We start from the raw sequence: 24,009 nt of genomic DNA, 5'->3' as shown, positions 1-24,009 counted from the left end.
AAGGGCTGCTCAGCACCCCTCAGCCCCAGGCTCACTCAAGAAGGACAGCGCTGGTCAGTGCTGACAGAATCAAGATAACCACACTCTCCTTCTCCTCTGCTGGATGCCCACAACACCTCCGCTTGGTATCAAGGCCTACAGCTAAGCTGCGGGTGAAAAATGGTGGCACTTCTGTTCCCCAAAGGCACTCAGCCAAATCTGATCAGAAACACTGAACGCCTGCCAGCGAGTGGCAGCTCAGGACTGCTGCTCCTCTGGCTGGGGCTGGTATTTATGGGACGCGTTAGTCACGCAGGAGCTGTTAAAAGTGCTGCTGCGATAAATTGCAAAGTCATACACGGTCATCGAGTTATGAGTTTGCTCTGGGAGATAGCAATACTTCAGAGCTTGACTAATCCCTTACAGACTGGAGACGAGGAGGGATGTGGTTAGGCACTGAAAACGTTCCTGTTTTATTGCCAATGATGTATTATTTAAGTCTCCAGTCCCCTGGATGGCTTCAGCTAAGGCTGGGGCTCATGCCCTTGTGTTCCAGCCAGCTTTCTCCTGGTGGGAAGTAAGCTTGTCTGTAAGACCTCTTGTAGGCTTAGAGTGGCCACAAGAATTTGGGCTGGATGGAAAAAAACGCTTGTTTTCATGGCTACTGACAGAATATTGCTGTATGTTGCAGGATCTTTTCAGTTTATACCTAAGAAGGGGGAAGTATGTCTGTGCATCCTTCTGCATAATGGTCAAAGCACACCTTCAGAAACATCAGTATGGACAAAATAACACTTTTCCTTGCTCATTTCCTTGCAGTGGTGTCACTGTAACTTTCTAAAGCACATCAGCACCTAGCTGGGCAAACATCCCTGCTCTCTTAATACACAGGTCCAGAAGATGTGCTCTGTACACCCTGCAAACGCAGCTCTGCATGCACTGGAGCAGGTATCTCATCTGCTCTTGTAACTACCTAATTACAAATTATAAATGACCGGGGGTCATGGTGATGCTCCTTGAAGCTTGCTTTATTTGGGAGTGCGTCCTGCTCTTCCTTTATGCCTAATGAGCTGGGACTCATGAGCTGGGGCTCACCGAGCTCTTCACGGCGTTACGTTCGCAGCAGCTCCGGGGCCGCGCCCCACGCAGGGCACCGAGCCCGCGGCAGCCCTGCTGCACGGCCAGCTTTCCCCGCAGCCCCTGCGCTGCGCCGGGAGCGCCGCGGGCCGGACTGCCCGGCGGGGCCACCGGCGGGGCGCCGGCCCGGCCCCGCCCGCCCGCGGGGAGCGGCAGCCGGGGGCGGCCTGCGGCCTCCCGGCCCTGTCAGCGCCCCGCAGCGCGCTCCGTCCCACGCCACCTCCGGAGCCCAGCGACCCCCGCAAGCGCCGGCCCCGCTCTCTCCCCCCCCCCCCGAGGCCCCCGCCCCGGGCCGCCCCTCCCCGTCTCCTCAGGGCGCCATGTTCCCCGCCCCCGCCTCGTTGCCGTGGAGCAGCGAGGCCCCCCCCGGCGCTGCCGGCCGGGGCTGTCCGCGGCGTTCGCCTGCGGCGAGCGGGCGGCGGCGGCGGGGCAGCCGCGGGCCCTGCCTGCCGCGGCGCCCCGTCAGCGGAAGGAGGAAGAGCCATGGCCGAGGCCTGGGCCGGCTTCTCGCAGGAGGAGCTGCGGCGCCTGCGGGGCCAGCGCCCAGGTACGGACCGCGGCCGGGCTCTGGCGGGGGCCGGCGCTCGGGACCGGGCCGGCCGAAGCGCCCGCCTTGGTTAGCGGGGGGCAGCGGGGCCGGGCGCGGCGCAGAGGGGCCTCCGGGCCCTCGGCACGTCGTCACCCCCCGCATCTGCACCTCCGTCCGGCCGTCCGGCCGTCCCCTCAGCCTCCCCGTCCCCTCAGCCCCGCTCTCGACACCTCCATCCATCCCCTCGGCATACCCGTCCACCCCGGCCTCTCTGTGTACCCTCAGCTCTCCACATCCTTTTCCTCAGCCTTGCCATCCCCCATGGCTTCCCACGCCCTTAGCCCTCGCATTCATCCCCCGCATCGGTCAGCCTCGGCCTCCTCATTCAGCCTCTCGGCCCCCTACATCCGCACCTCTATTCCATCCCCTCAGCTCGTCCAATCCATCCCTGCATCAAACTTCTCAGCTTCTCCAGGCAGCCCCTCGTTTCCCCTAGCCAGTCCCTCGGCCCCTCCAATCCAGGCCCCATCTCTCCTTGCTCCCCTGTCTCCCATCCAGCCCCTCTGTCTCTCCACCTGCAACCTCTCTGTCACATTTCCAAACTCTCCAGCCCCTTGTCCTGCACCCACATCTGTCCACTACCCCAGTCATGTTCCCAGCCTCCTTTTTGCCTATCTGTCATCTTGTTCTTCCTCTGTTCTTCACTTTATAAATCCTCAGTTTGCCCACCAGACTGCCTGGGACCTTTCTTTAGCCCTACATCCATCTCTCCATGATTTCCCAAAGAGTTGCCTCACTCCTACCTAAGGTTCATCCTTTAACCCTGCAGTCCGGGCCCCTTATTCCTCCCTCTCCTTGTTTTGGGTGCTTGGATCCTCTAAAACTCCTGATTCTTAGGCTAACAAAACATTTCCAGGTTCCTGGGTTTTTCCCCATGTTGCCTTCCCTTGACACCCTGGCATGTCTTTTCCTTATGTTGGTTTTGCACCAGTTTGCTTGCCCAGAAAAGCTAATTCACAGAGTCTGTCTTTGATCTTAAGATTTGGTTTTAATCCTGTTTCTCCCTCTCATCCATTGATAGATTTGTATGAACCCTCAGAGCAGCAGCATCGCCCCCACACTGTGAGTAAGAGTCGGAAGCAAACGCAAAGAGAAAAAGCCCTCCAGCAGCAATGTCAGAAGCTGGGACTGCAGGGTGGAGCAGCCTCTGTTCCTCCTGAGCAGTTGCTTTCTGTACCAACACACAAGCCTGGTCATCCTCAGCAGCCTGTGGCACCGCCTCATCCTCCTTCAGCGGGAGATCAAAGGCAAAGTCACAACCGAGACCAGCAGAAGGAAGCGACACTGGTAGATCCTTGTAATGGCAGTGACAATGCGCAGACCCGCCCTGCAAAGCCAAACTCTGAAGTGGAGAAAAAGAAAGTGGCATTGTTAGTAAGTCGGTAAAATCAGGGGATGGGCTTTATTCTGTATTGACTCATTCTTTCATTGTACAGTAAAGTGAACTTTCCTGTATCTAATAGGAAGGTTTGAGAGATCATATTTGCTTCCTCTGGACTGAACCTTTGTTTTTCATCTCTACTTGGGTTAAACCTGATTCAAGACTGAATTCTGTAGTGTAATCCATGCACATACGCACCATGCTGTCTTCAGATAATTTCCTGTGGTAGCGGGAGTGTACATCATAAAGCGCCCAAGATGCAGGACAATCTTAATAGTTTATGAAGACTTAATCTCACCATCATGCTGCGTAGACAAGCCAGCAGCCACAACAAAAAGCCCTTCTGGAAGTAGATATGCTGTGATTTGTGTAACTTTGTGTTCCCCTTCACAGTATTGCTGCAGATTTGTTAATGCCAAAAGTGTCGTTAAGGAAGTAAAATTTCAGGTTTAAGCAGTTCCCTAGCTTTTGTGATTCAAGATGAGACCAATCTCAAGGCTCTCACCCTGTGCATCAGCCCATAGTGGGGTGTCTGTCTCCCTCAGAAGCTTCAGACTGGCACATGTGAGAGAGAAAGGAAAAAGTACTCAACATGGCTCTCTGGGATTCTGATTGAATGTAGCAATTACTTAGTTCATCATCCAGAATTCAGATAGTAGCCTATAAAAGGAAGCTGCTATCTAAATGCTAGAGAGGGCAGGCATTACCAATATGGGAAATTACTTGTTTTTACCTCTTCACGTTTGTTTTCCTGTCTGTATCCAAGTGCTATTTTTCTCCTCAGCAGGCAAAGCAAAGTGTGAGGGGCAAAAGGATGAATTCTTTTTCTGGGGCATATAGTTTATTTTTAAAATACTTTAACAATGCTGCTCCAGCCTTGAGTTCCTATGTAAGTCCAAACTTTTCTGCCCAATATAATCAACAAACACTAGCTGGCCACCAAACTCCCATGCATCATTTGTATTCCCCCAAAACAGGGATCAGCAGCTTTCCAAGTGTGGTGTGCCAGACCCTATCTCTGGTTAGATCTGCCCGTAGGATGTCAGAGGGGTCTGAAGGCGCTTCCTGCTGGAGAGGCAGGACTGTGGCAGTCAGCAGCACTTGTGTGGAGAAGCAGAGTGTGGCTTCTCTCAAATTCAAAACTCAAAAGGATCTGGGAGGTTCTGTTTTGCACAGATGTGCCTTGAGAGGCTGCAGGTGCTAGCCATGCTGCCTGCTGTTTAGCTGCCTGGCTCCTGGCTGGGGTCGCCTACCTGCAGATAGCTGTCCCTTCACCAGAATAGCAGCGCCAAGTTCCTCGTGTGGGTGCAGCTCACCAGTAGCGCTGGCTGTTCAGCTCCCTCCTGGTGGTGAAAAATACAGACACTGCTTGGCTGGGGAGAAGATAGCTAAAGCTTTGCAGAGAAGTTTTTCACTCTGTGGGGAGCAAATGACATTTAGCTGCAACAGCCACCCCCTGAATCTGCTGAATTCATCTCAGACTGTGCACTTCAATTCAAATCTTATTAAAAATATTTCTCTATATGAGGTTTTAGGAATAGGGTGATGAGAAGAGGTCTGAAGAGATATTCTTGTGCAGAAATGGTTGTTAAGATTAACATAGCTGAGTTACTTGGGTATTTTTAAGCTAAGTTATTTTTAAGCTGAGACTTCTTGAGAGAGGGTATGAAGAACGCAGCAGGGTGGAAAAGCGGCAAAGCAGCTTTTGTTTCTCCTTAATCCTGCCCAGTTGTGTTGATGCAGGTTGTCCTCTCTCCCCTGAGGCCTTGCCTTCTATCCTCTGGGGCTGGTCGTGTCTCTTAGCAGAAGTAGCCGAGGAAATGGAATCCATATAACTCTTTCCCTGGTGGCAGAAGTGAATTCTTGTTCTTCCTCGTTGCTCATTTTCATTGTAACTTTTACCAGCCTTTCATTTGTATCAGTTTAATTATTTGGGGGCTGTATTGTAAAGCAGACCTGTAAAAATACGTGTTTTATGGGAAAAAAAAATTCCAAAAAAGAGGCTGCGTTGGCAGACTGAACTGATAGCGACTTCTAGCAGCCAGTAGGAAACCTGAAACTGCTCCTACCTAGTGGGGAAGCACATCCTTTAAATGAAAAATTCCACCCATTTCTGAAAAAGCACAGTATGCTCTTTCTTCCAGCCAAGCTGAATTAACCAGCAGCTTACTTGGTTATGAAGATTTTTGTTCTGATCAGCAGATTTCATCTGGAAATGTTTTATTTGTCTGAATGACTTCTTACAGATGATTCTTCTTTCCTCAGAACCGAAACCTGTTTATTGTTCCTTTGACATTTTTAGAGTTTGCTTCAGGAAATATGATGGTGATTATTTGTGTCATTTGGGGAACAGGGAGAGAAATGAACTTTCTATTAATTTTAATCTTATTGTCAATGAGCAGACAGGAAAAATCACGATGGGAAATCCTCCAGCAAGAACAGCGGCTGATAGAAGAGAAGAATAAACGCAAGAAGGCACTCCTGGCCAAAGCTATTGCTGAGAGGTAAGGGGCTATGCTGCAGCATGGACTGAGGCAGGGATTACTTTTCATCTGCAACCAGTTGCATATCTTCTATTTAAATCTCACTTTTTCCTCCTCTCTGTGCTCTGTATGTACTGCTCCACAAGTGAGCAGCTGTGATCTACATTTCCCTTTGATGACAAGTGCTGGCCAAGAAGCTGTGACTAAGCTTTCACACTTCCAAAGCTGCAGCTCTGTGTGCAGATGGAAAAGTTATTACACAATTCGAGAATTAGCTGAAGTCCTTGTGCCTGTTTGGAAATTGGGTGCTCGTATGCTCATCCCTCTTCCTGATTTGTTTTCACTGGATTTAAGGAAAGTTGATTTGATTCCTAACCTATGAAAGGAAACTATAGCTATTTCTGTTTGGGCTTTTGACTCATTAATATGTGAAAAGCGTTGAAAAGAGAAGACTATCAACTTTAAGTTTAAGAAGGTACCATTTTACTACTGGCTGATTAGAAAATTATAAAAATTCACATGTTCTCACAGTTGTTAGCTCTTGCTCTCCAGTTGACCAGACTTTAAGGTATTGTACAGTGTTTTCTGCTGAGATAGTTTAAGACTACAGGGAAGGCAAGGTTTGTAGGGAAGGATATTGGAGCAGCTGATGACACTGGATGAAGGAAGGAGATGTGAAGCTTTCAGGCTCACAGTGCTCTCACAGACATGTGTTATGTTCTGCCCATCAAAGCTCTTGAGTGTAGCACAGATGAACATAGCCAGAGAAGATTCTCTTTGAGGTTCTGAAGATTTTGTTTTCCTTTGCCAGGCAGAGGTAAAACACAAGTACATTTGGTCTGGGCCACTATAGGACAGCAAACGTGGGCCTGACCACCAGGCTGGGTTCTTCCTCCTGGAAGCAGAGCATGAGGAGAGAGAGGAGGACTTGGAAGGTGATAGCTAGGGAGTTATGTCTGACATCCAAAGGCCTTCTTCAGGCTCCAAGCAATAGGACAGGGTGTCTGTTTCTCTCCACCTGCATCAGCTGATCTAATGAGAGGTGGTGTCACTTCCTACAAATCTAGTCTTGCTTTCAAGTACCCACTTTGGGATGCAAAGCAGTGGCTGAAAAGCATGGTTTTGCTGGTGGTGATGAATGACAGCGAAGTGACCTGGTGTAAAAGCTTTTTGAAAGTTACTTAGCTTGCTTGAGAGTGAAATCCATCAAAGCTTGCTGCCCTTAGCAACATTTAGTTTTCAGAACTTAGGAATGAATAGGCTGAGTTGAAAAAGGTTACATAAGGCTTGATTGCAATCCTTTGTGTTTGATGTAAAACTTTCCATTGACTTCATTGGGATTTGGCTAGGCCTTTTGGGAATAATTTTACAAAATGGAAATCAAGCTTAGGTTAGGTGACTTTTTGGCCCCTACTAACTGGGCTTCTTTGAAAGGGGATATTTGCAGGGCTAAATACCCTTCCCCCTCTCGCTCCCCCCCAAGCCATTTCCTGTTTCCTTACACTGAGAACTACTTAGATACAGCAGCTTCTTGTGTGTTTCCACAGTGAAGAAACACAATCCATTTTAGGCACTTTGATTATAGTCATTACGTAATTTTGCCGTAGTCCTTTAATAGCAGGCATTTTAGATCCCCGTGGATATTAAAAACATCAAAAGTCTTAAACCATAAAGGAGAAACCTTCTGAATAGCCCTTAAAGAAGTTAGTTGCTCTGCAAATGAAATGGGGCCCATTATGTCAAGAAGAGAGGCTTGAAAAGGAAAAAAAAATGCATCTTCCTTTTGCAGATCCAAAAGAACTCAAGCTGAAACAGTGAAACTTAAAAGGATTCAGAAGGAGTTACAAGCTCTGGATGACATGGTATCTGCTGACATTGGCATCCTGCGGAACCGCATTGATCAGGCCAGCTTGGACTACTCCTATGCCCGGTAAGCAACAGACAGGGAGGAGGGAATAGCCCTGCCTGAGTGGAGGGAGAAAATGCTGTTTCCTGTCACCCAAGTAGTAATGGAGTTATGTCATTGTAATAATGTGTAGTTAAAGTGGTCACAGTCTGGGGGGCTTTCAAATCTTAAGGTAAAAGTGTGCTTTTTATTTCCTAATTTTTCCCTTGGAATCTGGAAACTGAAGTAGGTTTTCTGACTGCAGACTGTGCTTTCCAGCTTCATGCTGTCACGAGACATACTTACTGCTTTAACTGTCTAGTTGTCCACAAGCCCTGCTTTATTGTTTCAAGGTTGTTTATTTCTTCTCATGGGGAAAGAGTTTTTTTAAAAGTCCTAAAATGAAAGTCCTTTTCAGGGGAACTTGGTTGTTGATGACAGCTCTGGTCCTGTTGGAATCAACAGGACCAATTAAGCTTAAAACATATAATACTGCTGAAGTGCTTTTGGAACTGGGACCAAAAATTGAAGGAAAAAGCAAGCTTTCACCCTTCACAATGTGCCTTTAATCACTCTGGTTCTGATGAGTTCCTTAAATGCAAGAAATTAATCGGAACACCCTATTAGTTGTGGGTAAACCACAACATCAGTAGATAAACATCAGCATGTTTATGTAGCCATTTAATAAAATGGAAATGTTCGGTTGCGGTTTTTAGTTCATGATTCAATGTGTTAAACGTGTATTTCTCCTTATGACTTCTGCTATACGTTGACCACAGGCCAATAAACATGGTAATTAGTCTTTAAAAAAATAGCAGTGGTAGCTAGAAAATAAGGATTTTTTTTTTTTTGTAATTATCATTTGAAATACCTAAGATTAACTGTAGTTTCAGTAGCTGAGTGCATATGAATACTGAATTTCATATCCTCAAGAGGAAAAACATTTCAATGTATTTTAGGTTTAAGTCTGGTTTCTAAAACCATTAAATGCTTCTGGAAACTTCCTTACCCAAATTTTGTAATAATGCGTCTATTTGAAATGCTTAATGGCTAAACAGTGTATAACACAAGCAGCTCTGATGTTTGGAAAGCAGTTTTTAGTGAAGATAACAAAAGGGGATGCTGGTAGGACAAAGGGGATAAACTTTACAAAATACTTAATGACTTTCATGAACTTGGTCTTTCTTTTTATGAGGGAGGGATTTGGAAACGTGAGTTAGATACTTTCAGTGTTGTAGTTTTTATGCATTACGAGCCAAAGGTGATTTACTTTTAAGTGGTGTCTTTTTAAGCAATTTTTTAGTTCTTGCCTTATATTTTAGGGCTAAAACACAAATAATTTCAGTGGATCAAAAAATGCAATATTAAATAGTTCTGAGCCCATACATAGTTAGGGGCATTTGACAATTGCTGTGGAATGGAATTTTCGTTAATATGATGTGAAGAATATGTGTGAATTTAGCCCAAAGTTTTAGCTGTGCAGAAGTTTCCAGCATAGCATCAGTTTTTCCCTTTCTGTTACCTGGCCCACGGAAATCTTGACTTTCTTGTGAGGGACATGTAAGTGGGCATCTTCTGCCCACTGCAGACATAGCCTTTACAGCTGGGTCAAAGTTTTGTGATTATTATATAAAGGAACATATTTGGGAAGGCTGTTCTAAGTCTTATTTCCTTGTGTTTCCCTAAGCGAAGGATCTCTCCTATCTTTCTGTTGCTTTGTTTAACCAGATACTTGAATCTGGTTTTCTAAAACAGCTGGATTCTTTATTCAGCCACCTTACTAACATTAGTTTTATGAATGCTCTGTGAGGTACATCATGTAGGCATTCTGCAAAAGCCTTTGCACGTTCCCTTTCCTAATGAGCAAGACTGCATCTATCTTTCTATTAATTAAATCAGAATTAATATACAGATTCACTGAACGTAGTGGAAGATGCATCACTAATGTGGACACCAACCATTACAGTGCTAGATCTCCCGGATGTGTTAGCCTCAATAAATATTTGGAATATTTCCTTTCTGCTATATTTGTCATGACAGGAAGTGCAAATTGGCAGGAGGTGTGTGATGGGGGGATGCTTACAATAAAATTCTACATCTGTTGCCACACAAAAGTTGTGATCACTATTGATGTCATATGCTGTGTCAATCTGTGCTGCTCATGATTTTCTGATATGGGTGGCTGGAAGAGTACACTTCTAGACCAGATCCGAATGTAAATGTGTATAGCACCATTGTAGCATCTGTATCTGTTGGGTGGATGGTTGGATTAGAAAAAATACAAAACTGTTTTGCAGTGTTTCAGTTCACTAGATAGGCGTTCATTAGAAGTGTGAAAACACTACAGTTTCTAATGGTTTCTTTCTGCTGCTAGTGATGCATCTCTTAAAACAGGCAGTAAAAATGCTTGTTCGTGATTCAATCTGTAGATTTCAGACGAGCAAATTAACTCTTGGAATACAGCAACAGTGGAGGCTAATGTGTCAAGAGGAGAAGATTTGATCGATTCACACTTATTTTCTTCCCTTTTACTAGTGTAGCAGCATGTCATGGAATAGCTGGCATAATGCATTGCAGAGCACCTTGCATTTCAGGGATGCTTAAAGTATCTGTCCGTGTGTCAGATTGTAAAGTGCTTTGAGATCTAACCCACTAGAAATGATGATGATTTTGCAGGAAGCGGTACGATAAGGCTGAGTCGGAGTATGTGGCAGCCAAGCTGGACCTCCAACACAAGACGGAGATTAAGGAGCACCTCACGGAGCACCTGTGCACGATCATACAGCAGAATGAACTCCGCAAGGCCAGGAAGCTGGAGGAGTTAATGCAGCAGCTGGAAGTGGAGGCAGATGAGGAAAATCTGGAACTTGAGATAGAGGTGGAGCGGATGCTGCAGCAGCAGGAGGCAGAAGCAGGGAGACAAGCCAGCCAGTCACACAATCATGCCGGGACAGCTAAGGAAAACCCCACTCCCAGTGTTACAGCACGGGAGAGTGAGCATGCTAACCGTGCTGCCACTTCTGCTATTTCTGAACAGTCGGTTTGGGCTGAAAACTCTGGTACCAAATCCCTCTCCAATATGGACAGCCAAACTCAAGCAGTAAATGTGACTCCAGGAAACTCCTCAGCTTGTTCTGGTACATGACTACTATATTCACATAGGCCAGACGGTTGTGGACAATATGCTCTCTGCAGGCTTGTGTGCTGTATGTTATACCTGGGTTTCTGCCATGCCAGTAATATGCACTTAATTTCTCTTTTCCTTTAATATTGTTTTCAAATTTTAGAGGCTCTTTTTTTCACAGGACTCTCATTTGGGGTTCACCATCTGTCTTCATCATTCTGGTTTAAGTTAATGTTCTAATGCCCAGCTCTTCATGGCGCTTTGTACCTTCCTGAAACAGGATACTTGGAAGCCAACAGTAGGGTTTTTCCAAAGGCTTTCAATATATTGATATCACAGATACCTGTTCCAAGCAGTGTGCAAGAAATACATATCTACAGGAGGAAACATCGCGACTTATTCTGCTTTTGAACATATTCTGTCCCCTGACAAATGTGATAGGATGTTTGTCTTCCTTTGTATCCATAAGGGATTAGTTTTCAACGGTTTTTAATCCTGTGAAACCCAAGTGCTTACTTTGATTATCTTCGTAGCTGATACTCTTTCCTGCACTTGATCTAAAGGAAATTCACATATTGAGGCAAATTGCAAAGTCAGTTGTAATATTTCCTATTTATCACTTTGCCTGTTTCTTTCAGATCATGCTGAATTACACAAAGCTATAGATTGATAACATTATTATCTGTGAAATCACAGCAGCTATGATTTAACAAAAATGATGGGTTACAGTTTAAGACATTGCAGAATGTAAGATGTAGAAGTAGAAACATGGAAAAGAGACCATGTTACAATTAAAGCTGTTCCATTACAAACATTTTTCTCTGTCATAGTTGCCTTAAAGTTCCAATAATTAGCCAGGGATCTTGTAATGAAGAATCCCCACTGTATATTGGAAGTGAGCCCATTTTTATATAATATTCAATCCATTTTCTTGCCTGAAGAGTGGGTTTGTACCCCACAAGAAGTTCAGCTCTTTTGCTCGGTTGTTGTTGAAAGGCTTTAAAAAGCTATTCCAGGTGGAGAAAGTCTCGGGAATTAAAATAGAGGACGTAGGAAAACCTCCCATAGACCGATGCAGCTGCAAACCATGGGGACAGTGTTCATAGCTATCCACTTTGTAACAGAGGAAGGCTGCTTTCATTGTGGAAATGGTTTCTGTAATACCTGACCTGAACGTGTCAGTCAGAGTTTATGAATGAGTTACTGAATGATGCCATCCAGTATATAGATGGGACACTGATTGTCTCTATGGCTTTAATAGTGGAAAAACATGTCACTACATTTCATTTTTATTCTATTAATAAATCAATGCATCTTCTATGCAGTGTGTTTACTTTCAGTTGTGATATCTGATGCTAATACACATATCCAAGACTGGTTTTCCACAGCAGCTCATAAATGACAATATCAGATATGTCCTTTGGCAACTTTCCGCTGTGTGAAAGTAAAACCTCGAACAAGGCTGTTCCAAAATACAAAAACTTATGAAGCAAAGACATGATAGGATACAGCTTGGCAGGAATCTTTTCAACTAACCGTGGCCCAGGCAGCAGTGGAAAATCTCTACTGGTGCGTCCTATACACAGGAGAAAGAGGGATAAATCTGTTTCCTAGAGTAGCCACTCATAATCAGGGCTGATTGAAGTTGGAAAACTCCAAAGTAACATTTGAGATACGTATGAAGCATTGCTCTGTTGTTGCTAATACACTGCATTCCCTGTTATTTTGCTGGAAGACGTGGCCTAAAAGCCAAAGATTTGAATGTATTGTGAGAAAACTGTGACTGACTTGCTTTGCTCTGTTTGCAGTTGCAGAACAGCTTGTAGCAACCTCATTATGGTTTTCAAAACTGGATACCAGTAAGCACAATAATAATTTAATTGTACCATTCTTGTTTCCATCCTCTGCAGCTGTCCCCAGTTGCTCCTCAAGAGAATCTAAGTCCTAGCGGATAAGTCTGTTCCTCATTACAATTGTATTCAGCTCATCAGGAGACATACAGAAGAGCATCTGACAGAAGAGTTGAATTGTAATGGTATTTACAGGAAGCACATGCATACCATTTTGCATATAATTTGTGTTTCTCTAGGAGGCTAAAATGTGATTGAAATAGTCCTACTGATTGCACCTTGTTGTTACGGATAAGATTATTGTTTGAACTCCTCAAACCAAAAAAGGCAAAAAATTATGAGTCCAAAGATCTTTTTGACAGCTGCTTAAGAATATGAGTTTCCTTGAAGGGAATAACTTCATATCCAACAAAATTACTTGAAAGCTGAAAAATTCTTGTGTGCCATGCTGATAGTGCTAGCACTGTTTCTGTCTGACAGGGAAGATGTATTGTTAGAATCAGCAGTTTCTGTTCTCTTACGAGTCCCTCATCGAAGTTCTGGCCAGTTCTATCTGTCTTTAACTTCTGAGCTTGCAAAATTAAGTGAACTGGCTGAAAGCCACATGAAACAGACATAGGAAATAACAATAGGCAGCCTAGCATTTGGTTGCTCTCTCTAGAGCTCAAAGAGTTAAATTGTTTGATCTGAGTTACGAAGCCTTTCTCTGACGTGTGATATAAACCACTACCATGGTGTCAGTTCCACTTTGGAAGTTCGCAAATGTTTTGATGGGTGCCAGTGTGCCGGTTTAACATTCCCCCTATGCTGGAGCCAAGGAGTCCAGTCATAATTGTAACAACATGTGTGCTGGTCAGAAATGCCAGGAGATGATTTTGGTGCAACAAAAGGGTTGGTTTTTTCCTTGTTTTTCCCTTAAGGAAAGAGAACAGTTGGAATTGAGAGTCTTCAAGCAAAAGCCATTTCTACCTTTGTAGTAGTTGATGCATCTTACACTGTTTGGCTCTGCTCTCACTGGAGTGCGTTGAAGGCAAGTGGACTGTCCACTCAGCTAGCATGTTGTATCTTCAGAAAAAATGGAAAAACTAGAAGTTCAGCATAAGTCAGGAATGTGTTGGGTGGGCAGATTTTTAAGTGAAGGCCTTTTGCAGGTAGAGGTAGAAGTCTGAATGCGAAGCATGCTGGAGTTGAACACCTATGGCAGGGAAAATAGAGCAATGCATGATATCTGACAGTAATACTGCAGGGCTCATCACAGGGAGCATGCCTTCTCTTGTGGCAATGTAGCCATTTCTGGGTTGGGCCACTGCATTACCATTATGGGAGGAAGTGGAAAACACCGATACATACCACTGTGAGAATGTTACAAAGCACAATATAATTGCCCATGTTGCAGTTTGGCCAGGATGTCAGGATTAGCACTCCCTTCTCTGTCAAGAAATGTTTAAATGAGCACAGATGGTCATGGCTCAGCCTGGGGTTCCCATGGATGTCTAGTGTGTGGTGTAAAACACTTGGACAATCCCCAATCTGATTGTATATCCAACCAGCTGAAGTTGGGCTCTCAAGAGGTTTCAGCTTAGGGTAGCTGTCTGGGGAGAGACTCGAGTTCTCTGTCAGCCGTTCTTCTTCCTAATACCTTCTGCAATGCAGTGGAGTCTTCCCTTTGAGCCTGCATCCCTTCTAAACAGAATGAGGAAAAACTAGTAAGAGTGAAAAGTAGTGACTGGCCTAGTGGTTGGGGGTGCTGTGTTTCCTGACCAGCTTTACTAAGAACATGCTAGGAAGGATTGCATATGGGAAAGTTACCCTATTCTGGGGAAGTTCTGGAGCCAAAGAAAGGGGCAGAGCACTATTGAATTGCCTCCCACACCAGGATTCACTCCGTTCTGCATTGTCTGCTTAGGACAGTAGGATCTATAGATTTTCTGTTCCTAACACCCTTTTCTCAAGGTTCAAACTTGGATCAAAACCCCTTGTGATATGAATTGCCCTAACCTGAGGCCTAGTACTTTACTAGATGCCCCTTATGTGGGATCTTTGAGCAGCTGTTGGTCCTGGACTGAGTTTGGTACTTCCATGTGATTCTGTGTAGACATAGCATCTTGGGTGTCTATGCTCTGCTCTTGGGCATGCCATAGCTATGTATAATGGTTCATGCAGTTGCTGAGAGCTAGATGAAATTTTTCTGCAGGCCTGATCCAACCCAGAAATCATATGTTCAACACTTCTTTGGTATTATATCATGGTTCCTTTTCTAATTCTGTGGATATAAGCAGGTGTGGTGTGCAAGGGACAAAGGGTTTTGCCAGTGGCAATGCAAACAGGGTGTAGAGATGTGGGCTGGTATAATAGAAACCACATGCTTGTTAAGTGCCCTATTTAGGCTTGTCTGCATGGTCCTATTAAGGCGAGTGTTGGCTCCTTTGATGGGGCACGAGACTGGTTTCCTTCATCATTTCCCCTGATTTATGTCCCAGCAGCAAACTTGTACGTCAGTGGGGAAAGACCAAGTAACAAGAGAAGTTAGCCAAGCCTCACCCCCTCGGCATGGTAGGACATCAGATCCTTCAAATCCTTGCCTTTGGCAGCCTGTTAGTTACAGGGTTTAAATCATGCCTTTTAAGACACAGGTAGAGACACTAAAAAGCTTGGGCCTTTCTGAATTAGGGCCTGGATTGTGTAGTTAGAGTCATTTTCTCAATTAGCTAAACATAAATCAGTATAACGAGGCGCTTGGGAGCACTGGGCAGGTTTAGTACCTTGTCTCTCCTGCCTCTGTCCATACCACTCCCACCTGCTTGTTTGGCTGATCAGCCAGTGATTTTATTTTTCCATGCTGCTAGAGCTGAGCAGTGGGTTTTAATGTCTGAACTGGTTTTCACACCTGGCACATGTGTGCGAGAGGTGAGAACCGGGAGAAATTGCTCTTATGCAGTAAGTAAAGCAGCCCTCATGCGTGGCAGAGATATGGCAGTCTCAGCACCCCATGCCACACCATCCTTCAGAGGATGGGGACAGCACCCATGGTGGCATGAGTGCAGAAAGTCTAGCAGCAGCAGGGATGCCATTTGATGTGATATCGGATAGGAAAGCATGTGTAGGGGCCAGGCACTGCATTTGCACCCTAGAGCTGGGTAGCCAGCCCATGACTCCCTTTTCCAGGGCTACACCATGTAAGGGCTGTGCTGTTTTCTGGAAACTGCTGGATGATTGAGATGGGACAGGTTGCCCTGCAAGCCCAGTTCAGCCCAGTCCTCTGGTGGAGAGCTGGGATCGATTTGAGCAGGCAGTAAGAGAAAAGCTTGGAGGTTCTTCACAGCAAAGAATGAAACCCCAAGAGCTGGAATAACCCATTTTGTGCCTTGTGATCCCATTGGAGTGGATATAAATCATCCAATGTGAAAGCTGCAGTGCTAGGGACACCTCTTCAGTCTCTTGCCTCATGAAGAATGGGGGAGGATGTGGAAAGATGGCTGAATGAAGGAACAGAATCACTGTTCACCCAGTCCATGCACGGGCTGAAGCTGTGGCCCTCCCTGAGTCTGGTTTCGAGGGTTGGAGCCGAGTAAGACAAAAACACCCAAACCAACCTTAATTGCTCCATAGGTAATAAAAGTGAAACATGGGTCATAAATAAATCCCTGAATGATGGGCCTCTTTAACTTTCCCTATGCAGGGTTTCTTGCTTTTCTCTGAAGCAGTTGGCAGTGCTGGTGATGTATCTGAACATATGATCATCTGGTGTGATCCTCTTGTGTTCTTGTTATCAGTGCTGAATCTGACCCTTCAAATGCCTCTCTGATGTTTCTTTTCTCTGCAGTGAGTAGTAATGGGTCTTTGTTTTGGTTTGCAGGCGTTCCCTGATGATGCAGGGCCAAATTGAGCCCAAGATCTCAGTCTCCTCATTCCTCTGAACTCACTGTGGCTTGGGAACTCTCAAATACTGCGATCCAAATGCATAATTGCTGACCTCGTGTTGCTTCTGCATTAGTACCTAAAAGTCCTGAAGGAGACCCCAGTGAGTTATTTCGCATACACAGCTTCCTCCTTCAAAGAGGCAGTAAGGGAGGTAGTAGAACAAAGGACAGAGTCACTCCATGAACTTCAAGCTTAGCAATGTCATAAGGCATCTTGCTAGCAATCGATATCAAGTGAGGCCCTGGCTGCACTGCAGTTACAAGGTCCAGCAGAACCACAGAAATAGAAGCCATTCAGCTACTTACCATGTAGCTAAAGGGCAGCTGACCTTCTTGACCATTGTCTCCACATGGCTGTTGTCCACTGTGTCCCCAGGAGAACTGGAGGGATGGAGAGCCCTGGGAGTCATTCCTAGGCAGCAGATAACAGCTACTCACTGTTGGTGTGACTCCTTCACTAACGGATGGAGCTAGGTATCCTGCAGCTGGTGTCTCAGCAAGCCGTGTTATCTTGCTTCCTTCCTTTCTCCATGTGGAAGGGCAACCCTTTGCACTACCACAGCCTTAGGAGGTCATGAGCCATCAGCCCAGCAAGGGTACCCCACTAGAAGTGTTTGTTGGTTGCGTATGGTGTGGCTGAAGAGTCACAAATTGGCTGTCCCTCAGATTGTTAGTTTGGGCAACAAACTCTATAAACTCACTGGAGACCCATGCTGTGAGCCTGTGCTGAAATCTGGGCTGAGTATGCTCACTGTCTTTGCAGCGTGAGCTAGGTAGAGTGAAGCAGCTGTGTCTTTGCAGGCTTGAGTCACTTTTCCCATTCCAGTGTAGACAGATCCTCTGTCCCGAGGAAGGGTTAATCCAATTCAGACATCATCTTCTTCAAAGTTTCCCAATTTGGATCTGGATTATGTTTCTGAATATCAGCCGAAACCCTGCATCATGTTTTGAGTAGTTCTGTAGCTGTTTAGGTGATGACTCGTGTTGCTGATGGTGCATATTTCATTGTCTGTAGTGCTGGTGATGTCCTAGAGGTTGTGTCTCTGGCTTTGCTATCGTGTGAGCTGCAGCTGGTCCCACGTTTTGGTGGTTAGCTTCATGGCAGAGAGGATGATACTATTTGGCATGAGGATGTGCTCATAAAGAACCAGGTCCATTCCAGCATTTTTCTAACGTGCTTCTCTGATCCTCCAAGAAGAACATCTTGCAGCTGTTCTAAAAAGTCATGCCTGGTTCTCTGCGGGATTTTCCTCTTGCTTCCAGATCCTTTTTCCCTGTCTGCTAAAATACCAATTGTTTTCTTTTCTGCATTCCTCAAATCAAAATATTTAGCGATGGACTTTTCTCCATAACGTCCCACTGCATCCCCTAACTACTGTGGACTGTTCATCAGTCTCACTGACATTAACCAGTTCTGCAGGAAACCAGCACTGCCAAGCAGGCAGGCTCCTGCTCCTGGACTTGCTCAGCATATCTGGTATTGTCAGTGACAGTCCCTCTGATGCTCTCGCTGGCAGAACCTGAGAAGCTACTTCCCTTGGCCTGGCAGTTGCACCAGGTCATGCTTGGACACTCATGATGCTCCTTTCTGGCCTTGACATCCACAAAGCTAAATCTGCATTTCATAGTGGGGAAATCACGATTTGCTTTTCAAGGCCTCGTCCATCTATCATCTCCTCTGTCCCAACTGCCCACAACACTGAAGTCTTTCATTACTCAAACCCTCCCGAGCCACCAATACGTTTTCTCCTTCTGTCCTTCAACTGGTTTCTCTTCCTCCCTCCAGCAGCTGCTGAAAAACTTCCTGGACCCATCTTTCCTGCAGGCTAGGCAAATAACCAGGGCTTCTCAGAGCCATCAGGCTGAGCAGAAGGTGGGTGAGCACAGGGTGGTACTGGAAGTGCTTTGGTTCATAGAATTAAAACTCGGTACGATAAAAATCACAGCCAGTTTCAGAAGTCCAGGTCCCTGTTGTTCTTCCCACTTCTCACAGGCTTTGGGGTTATCCACGTTCACCATTACACCCTAAACGCTTACACTCAGAAACCTTTGCTTTCACCTACCACCATGTCTGCGACCCCAGAGGTGGCTGTTTTGAGTTGGTCACCTCTGGAGAGGTGACAGATGATAACCCATCTGGGCATTCCTGGAGAGAGCCAGAGGGAGACTTCCTGATGGGGCGAGGCCTGGGGAAGGCATTTGGGATGGCTGCCATCCACAAACACATCAAAGGTGCGAATGGCTTTTATCAAGAGGCAGTAAAACTTTAATCCAAAGCCCACTTTAATGTATTTGCCACATATTTAAAAGGGAGCTGATTTCAGAAATGCTTTTGAGAGTTTTAAAAATTCTCCAGGACCTGTGTCTTACAACTCTCTCCACTCTGGAAACCTGATGCTTTTCTTTCTGGGATCCCAGATGTTTGGGACTCATGACTGAGGGGAGAATGAGAACCATTTCTAAACCTCTTCTGAAACATGGGCACAAATAGCTTTTTTCCTAGCTCCAAACCTCTGTTAAACTGATTTTTTTTTTTTTTATCACGCTTACAGCAAATACCTCCTCCTCAGTCAGAAAGTGAGACATCTTCCCATTCAGTTGTCAAAAATCCCTCACTTCCAGCTCAGTAAGGCTGCAATACACTGGCCTTTTGACCTGCTGGGGTGCTTGCCTCTAATCTAGAGCTTTACGCTTGTCCTATTTTGCTGGAAGATCTCTACCTTTAGTGTGGAAAACAGGAGCAATTCCCTGGCAAGATCAGAGGACCTGTAGCCTTTCTCATTTTCTTTCTCTTTTTCTTTTTCTGTGGGAGACTTTAAACATCACTGCTTTCATTTGGAAAGGGCGAGTGACTTTCCCATGCCGTAATACCTAGCAAGTGTTGAGAGAATGTGGTTACATAAAACCATATTTTTAATACAACCGACAGACTGTCTTGAGAGCTAAGTGTTTTTTGACAGTTTTTATGCACCTGTTAATTCAAAGCTCTTAACATGTGCCAGTTAAAAAGAGCCAGGCACTAAAACATCCACCTTGTGGACGGCAGGGGCTCAGCTGCACGCCAGAGCACAGGGAATCCGTGCAAGGTAGAAACTTGGCTTCTCTTACAGAACCGACTGGTACACAACAAATTCAACTCAGAGCTTTTGTTTCCCAGTCCTGCTTGGCCTTGAATATTCCTGCTTCTGCTTTGGACCTGAAGAACAGCTGACGTTTCTCTGGGTTTCTTCTGTTTGCTTTTCCCAGCTATTGTAGTTATCAGAAAGAAAAGATGCTAAACATCCTGTCAGGGCTATGTCCTTAAAAGAGGTGCACTGACAATACCTCCCTAGGCTCCTCTGCTAAATTTGTGCCTCCTTGTTTTCTGGATAGTGGGGTTGCTTCTTATAATCAGTGCTGAGACATTGGCATTGGCAAAGCCCAGATGGAGACCTGGAGCACAGTCCTCCAGCACATCTGCTTGGGTATCGCCTCTGCAGTCACTCCGTGCTCAGACGGGGTAGGTGGTCTGTTTAGACACAGCCTTGCTATCAGTAACATAAAGTAAGGCTGGGAAGTCCTCCTCCTCTTCTCTAAACTTTTCCTACCTCTCCACCCCTTCAGTATTACCAAACTCTCAATTTAGAGATTTTCTCAGGGTCATTTTAAACCTCTTGCAGCCAGATCTTCCCTCTTCCTTCTAGGGCTTTCTCCCCATGCCCTGTCTGCTCACATCCCAGCTCCACAGAGTTTTGGCTGGCTGTCCACACTGTAGGTCACCTGCTGGCCTCACCCCTGTGGAGAAAAGCTTGAAAATTCAGCACCATCTAAGATAAAGGCTCAAAAAAACGGAAGGCAGATAGATACAACAAATAAATACAAGAAAGCTTGAGAATTTTAAATACTTGCAGGTGCTGACACAGGACTTTCTGTGGTAGAAATGACCAGCTAACCCTGAAACGAGAGGCCGCTCGGTTTTCGTGCAAGCCATAGGCATTTACAACTGTGCATTTGGGATGTGCTTCTGTGTAAGGCGGGGTTAGCATGCCACTGCCACTTTCCTGCTGTATAAGCTTAGTCAAGCTTTGTCAAGCCCTCACCTGATAATTGCACTGCCCTCAGGAGATGGGGCTGTGGCATCTCTAGACCTTTCCTTGATCTCCAGGCCAAGAGGCGTGATAACAGTCTCTAGTGTTAAGCCCAAAGCTTTGGGGTCTGAAGAATCAGGGCACAGCAGAGAGGTGTATGAAGGCCAGGGACAATTGTCCTGTAGGGTTGGAGATAGGGGTTGCAGAGGGAGAGGAAATGGCCCTGGTTTCATTTGCATGCCAGGCCTGTTGGGGTGTTTAAGGTAACCTGTGGCATCCATTTTGAAGTGGAGGTGAATCCAACACTGCTATCCCATCTGGGTTATAAATGGGCAGCAGGTTTGCCTGTGGCAATGGGGGTACCAGGAGCTGGCCCTCACCCCAGCTGAAGGGGAAAGTGCTCTCAGAGGACACAAGAGCATATATTTGGAGGACAGGGGTGCCTTGGTACCTCCTGCATGTTGAGCCCTAGCTGCAAGGTGGTCAGTGGAGCTGATGGGACATGGAAGGCATATGTGATATTTACAGCCAAAGGTGGGAGAAAGCACTGCTAGGGCCTAGCCTTGGGCACAGAAGGTGTGCTGGATTTGCGTGCTACGTGATGTAGAGCCGCAGGTTAGTGGGGACCTGCCTCAAATTACAGCTCCACTAGCCTGGACAGTTGGCTATGAGTGGGCTTATTGCCACTTGCAGATCAAGGGCTGCTTGTCTCATACACTGCTCAGAGCTGATGGCTGGGACCCTTCTGCTGGGTAGTTTTCTGTAGTGGTGGTGAACATCAATGTTCTTTCTTGCATCTCTACTAAGAGGCATAAATCCCTTTCCCTACAGGGTCCGTTTGTAGGCCTGATTGCTTGAGAGTGGGAAAACTCATCATGAATAACTTGTCAGGACGGTATTGGTATCTCTGAATGCTGCACATGAGCTTGAACTGACGTGAGTGGTTTTTTAAGCAGGAAACGCTAGATGAGGGCTTATCAGGGCAATAGATGGGGCTAGGATTCCACGTCATTAACACTCAGTCTGTGTTTTGCAAAATCACCTGGCAGGACAAATATGATCCAGATCAGGTGTGTGCACACTGTTGCTTTGTGTTGAATTAGCTAGAACATGCTATATAGTGTTTATATTGGCTTCATGTTTTACATTGGCTGCAGGAAGACATATGATACCCCATCTGGCATGAATTCTGTTGGACTAAAGTTACCCCATAACAATTCAGAGGATAAATTTGACTAGGCAGAGTGGTATACACTGCATCAGTGTTTTGCTGCATGGGGCCACAGCAGTTTTAATCCAGTCCTGGGGACCCTCAAACAAAACTTTCTGTCTCGGTACTGCTTAACTGTGTAGGTATATGTGATGCTCATGGGGTTGTTTCCCTGAAGAAATGTGAGCTCTGCTCCTGCTGAAAGGTTATATTAGTGTTATTTCTTAGATTGCTACTTCAGTAGCTGCTGTGTGTGGACTTGACCTGTAGACTATGTCTTTTTGGGGTACACCTTCCAGGCAAGATTAAGGTGCAGGTAGGGTGATCTCCCATTCTGGAATGACAGAACTGGAAAGGATCTCAAGATGTCCTCTAACTCATAGCCGCAACCAGGTCCACCCTGTCTGTCCTGACAGATAATTGTCTGATAGCTTCTGCACCCTGCAGCGATGGAGAATCTGTCTCTCAGCAGTAGAAGTTTACCCCAAGGTCTAACTGGAAACTCCACTGCTGCAGTTTAAACCTGGGTCTTCTTGCCCCATTAACTGTGTTTGAGGATAATGTTTTTTCCTCTTCCCAAGGCACAGCCCTTTCTCTGTGTTACCCTTTAAAGCATTTGCACAGCAGGCTCTGCAGTGAGACAGGGAGTGAAGTATGCATGGTGGGAAGCATCCAAAACTTGCTCAGATCTGCATTGAGTTTCCAACACTAATCGAGCCATCTGTGACTCATCTTCATGCTTGTGCGTCAACTCATGGAGATATCCTCAGAACAAGGAAAGCACTGGATCACTGCATGCTCGCATGGATAACAGCACCAGGTTTCGTGGTTGTTGTCCTCATTAGGGGACAGAGCTATGATGCAAGATAAATTAATAAGAAAAGTATGGTGGTTGTTTACTGCTATATTCGAACTCTGAAACATGCTCCATTTGCAACTAGAAGAAAATGATAATAGTCATAATCCTTGCTGGGAGCCTAACTACTTTTGCAAACAAGTTGTCTCTCTTTCCATCTGATTTAAATTTGAGAGAACTGCTCCATGTCCCAAAGCTGAATGATTTTATCACCTCTTCACCAGCCAGAGTACGTGATGACAGATTTTTTGATCAAACTAAAGAATAACTTTGCTGAGAGATCTCCCAGTTTTCACCCATCTGAGAAGCCCTGATGTTTCCTTAGAATCCCCTCACCCTTTTGCTGCAAAGGTGGCTTGCTCTGAGTGCAAAACAGCTCTGTAGGGCTGGAGAGCAAAAGGAGGCTGCGACGCAGGCTCCAGATCAAGCTTGGAGGTAGGAGCTTCTTTCATTAAGCTCAAAGAAGACGTGTCTTTTTTTTTTTTTTTTAAAGAATGTGCTAACTGCATTCAGCTAGAAGCACTGTTCATGGGGTAAAATGTGTAAACCTCATTTAGGATGCTAAAACAGTTATATTAATTGTATTGCTTAAAAATGTGCCGAGTAAAATAAAATGGGCCTTTTTTCTGGCATGCTCTTCTTTGGAGAACTTCCTGAAAAGCCCTTCCTTGGATCGGTGATTGTGCACCATCTTACAGCCAAAAAGTGCTTGGCAGAAAGGTAATGCCAATGTGACCTTAAACATCAGAAGGCAGCAAAGTACTTGAATGCCGATGCACTTTTCCCAGCTGCTGCTGACAAATTAAGTTCCAGGGCAGATGCAACAGATGATCTACCTTGGACAAAGGTTTTCCTTTCCACAGCCACGTGCAGTAATGAAAACAGCAATTTCCAGTGACACTTTCTGCCCAAGAGCAGATCTGTTGCAGACTTCACATCCTCTCACTTAAGGTATCTCTGAGTCCAAACTGGACAGCTTGGTTCCCTCTAAAATCAAGCGGCATGTTCAGAGTATGGCTTGTCCTAAGGATCTTGGGCTGGAATTTCTCACCATCGGCTATAGAGGGAGCCTTGATGAGTGACTCAGATCTGGAAGGGACTTCAGCACAAAAGGAATTGCCCAGTTTAGGAGGAAATTGAGTAACCAGAGCTGCAGGGAGAGCTGTACTGATCTACTCCTTAGGGTTTCTGGCCAGCCATGTCCTGGGGTGAGTGATTGCGACCTGGGTGAATAAAGGATGCTTTGTACTGTGGTCAAATTCAGATACCTGGGGGAGGGGACCAGGGAATGAAGCAATTCTGTTTGTTTTGAACCAAGACAGTCTTAAAAAAGGAAAAAAAAAAAGATAAAATAAACCAGAAATATTGAGTCAACCTAGGACATGGTGTTTGATCTGAAACACAATGTTCCATTTTACAGTTTAATTTCATTTTTTCTAAAGTTAGGTTTTTCAATAAAACCTCCAAAAGGCTCATTTCAGAAACACCTACATGAAGTCAACCTTTTTGCTTTGAAAACACTTTGGAA

The 24,009-nt window shown here is 45.5% G+C and overlaps 1 protein-coding gene across 4 annotated transcripts; it reads left to right on the top strand.

The window, feature by feature from the left end:
* The first annotated feature begins 1,567 nt into the window (after window positions 1-1,567).
* GORAB (golgin, RAB6 interacting) lies at window positions 1,568-24,009 on the top strand. 4 transcript variants are annotated; one of them, XR_014228270.1, is made up of 7 exons: window positions 1,568-1,663; window positions 2,727-3,075; window positions 5,489-5,590; window positions 7,359-7,499; window positions 10,131-10,591; window positions 12,489-12,613; window positions 16,285-24,009. XR_014228270.1 is itself a non-coding variant. In XM_082312967.1 (6 exons), the coding sequence occupies exons 1-6, from the start codon at window positions 1,600-1,602 to the stop codon at window positions 16,293-16,295; spliced, it is 1,128 nt and encodes a 375-aa protein (XP_082169093.1). In that variant the 5' UTR covers window positions 1,568-1,599; the 3' UTR covers window positions 16,296-24,009. The 4 variants fall into 4 exon arrangements, 3 of the variants coding, with proteins under 3 accessions (XP_082169093.1, XP_082169092.1, XP_082169094.1); XM_082312967.1 differs by lacking the exon at window positions 12,489-12,613; XM_082312966.1 differs by lacking the exon at window positions 16,285-24,009 and having other exon boundaries at window positions 12,489-13,036.

This window comes from Platalea leucorodia (assembly GCF_965183815.1).
Source record: "Platalea leucorodia genome assembly, chromosome: 5".
Classification (NCBI taxonomy): domain Eukaryota; kingdom Metazoa; phylum Chordata; class Aves; order Pelecaniformes; family Threskiornithidae; genus Platalea; species Platalea leucorodia.
Note: the sequence above shows the minus strand (reverse complement) of the source record. Positions and strands in the feature narration are given on the sequence as shown.

Bases quoted from the DNA above. Each gene is read 5' to 3' on its own strand.
- GORAB (XM_082312966.1), top strand. From the start codon at position 1,600: ATGGCCGAGGCCTGGGCCGGCTTCTCGCAGGAGGAGCTGCGGCGCCTG. The intron at 3,076-5,488 runs GTTAGTAAGTCG...GTCAATGAGCAG, and splicing joins GAGAAAAAGAAAGTGGCATT to ACAGGAAAAATCACGATGGG. The intron at 10,592-12,488 runs GTACATGACTAC...CATCCTCTGCAG, and splicing joins AAACTCCTCAGCTTGTTCTG to CTGTCCCCAGTTGCTCCTCA.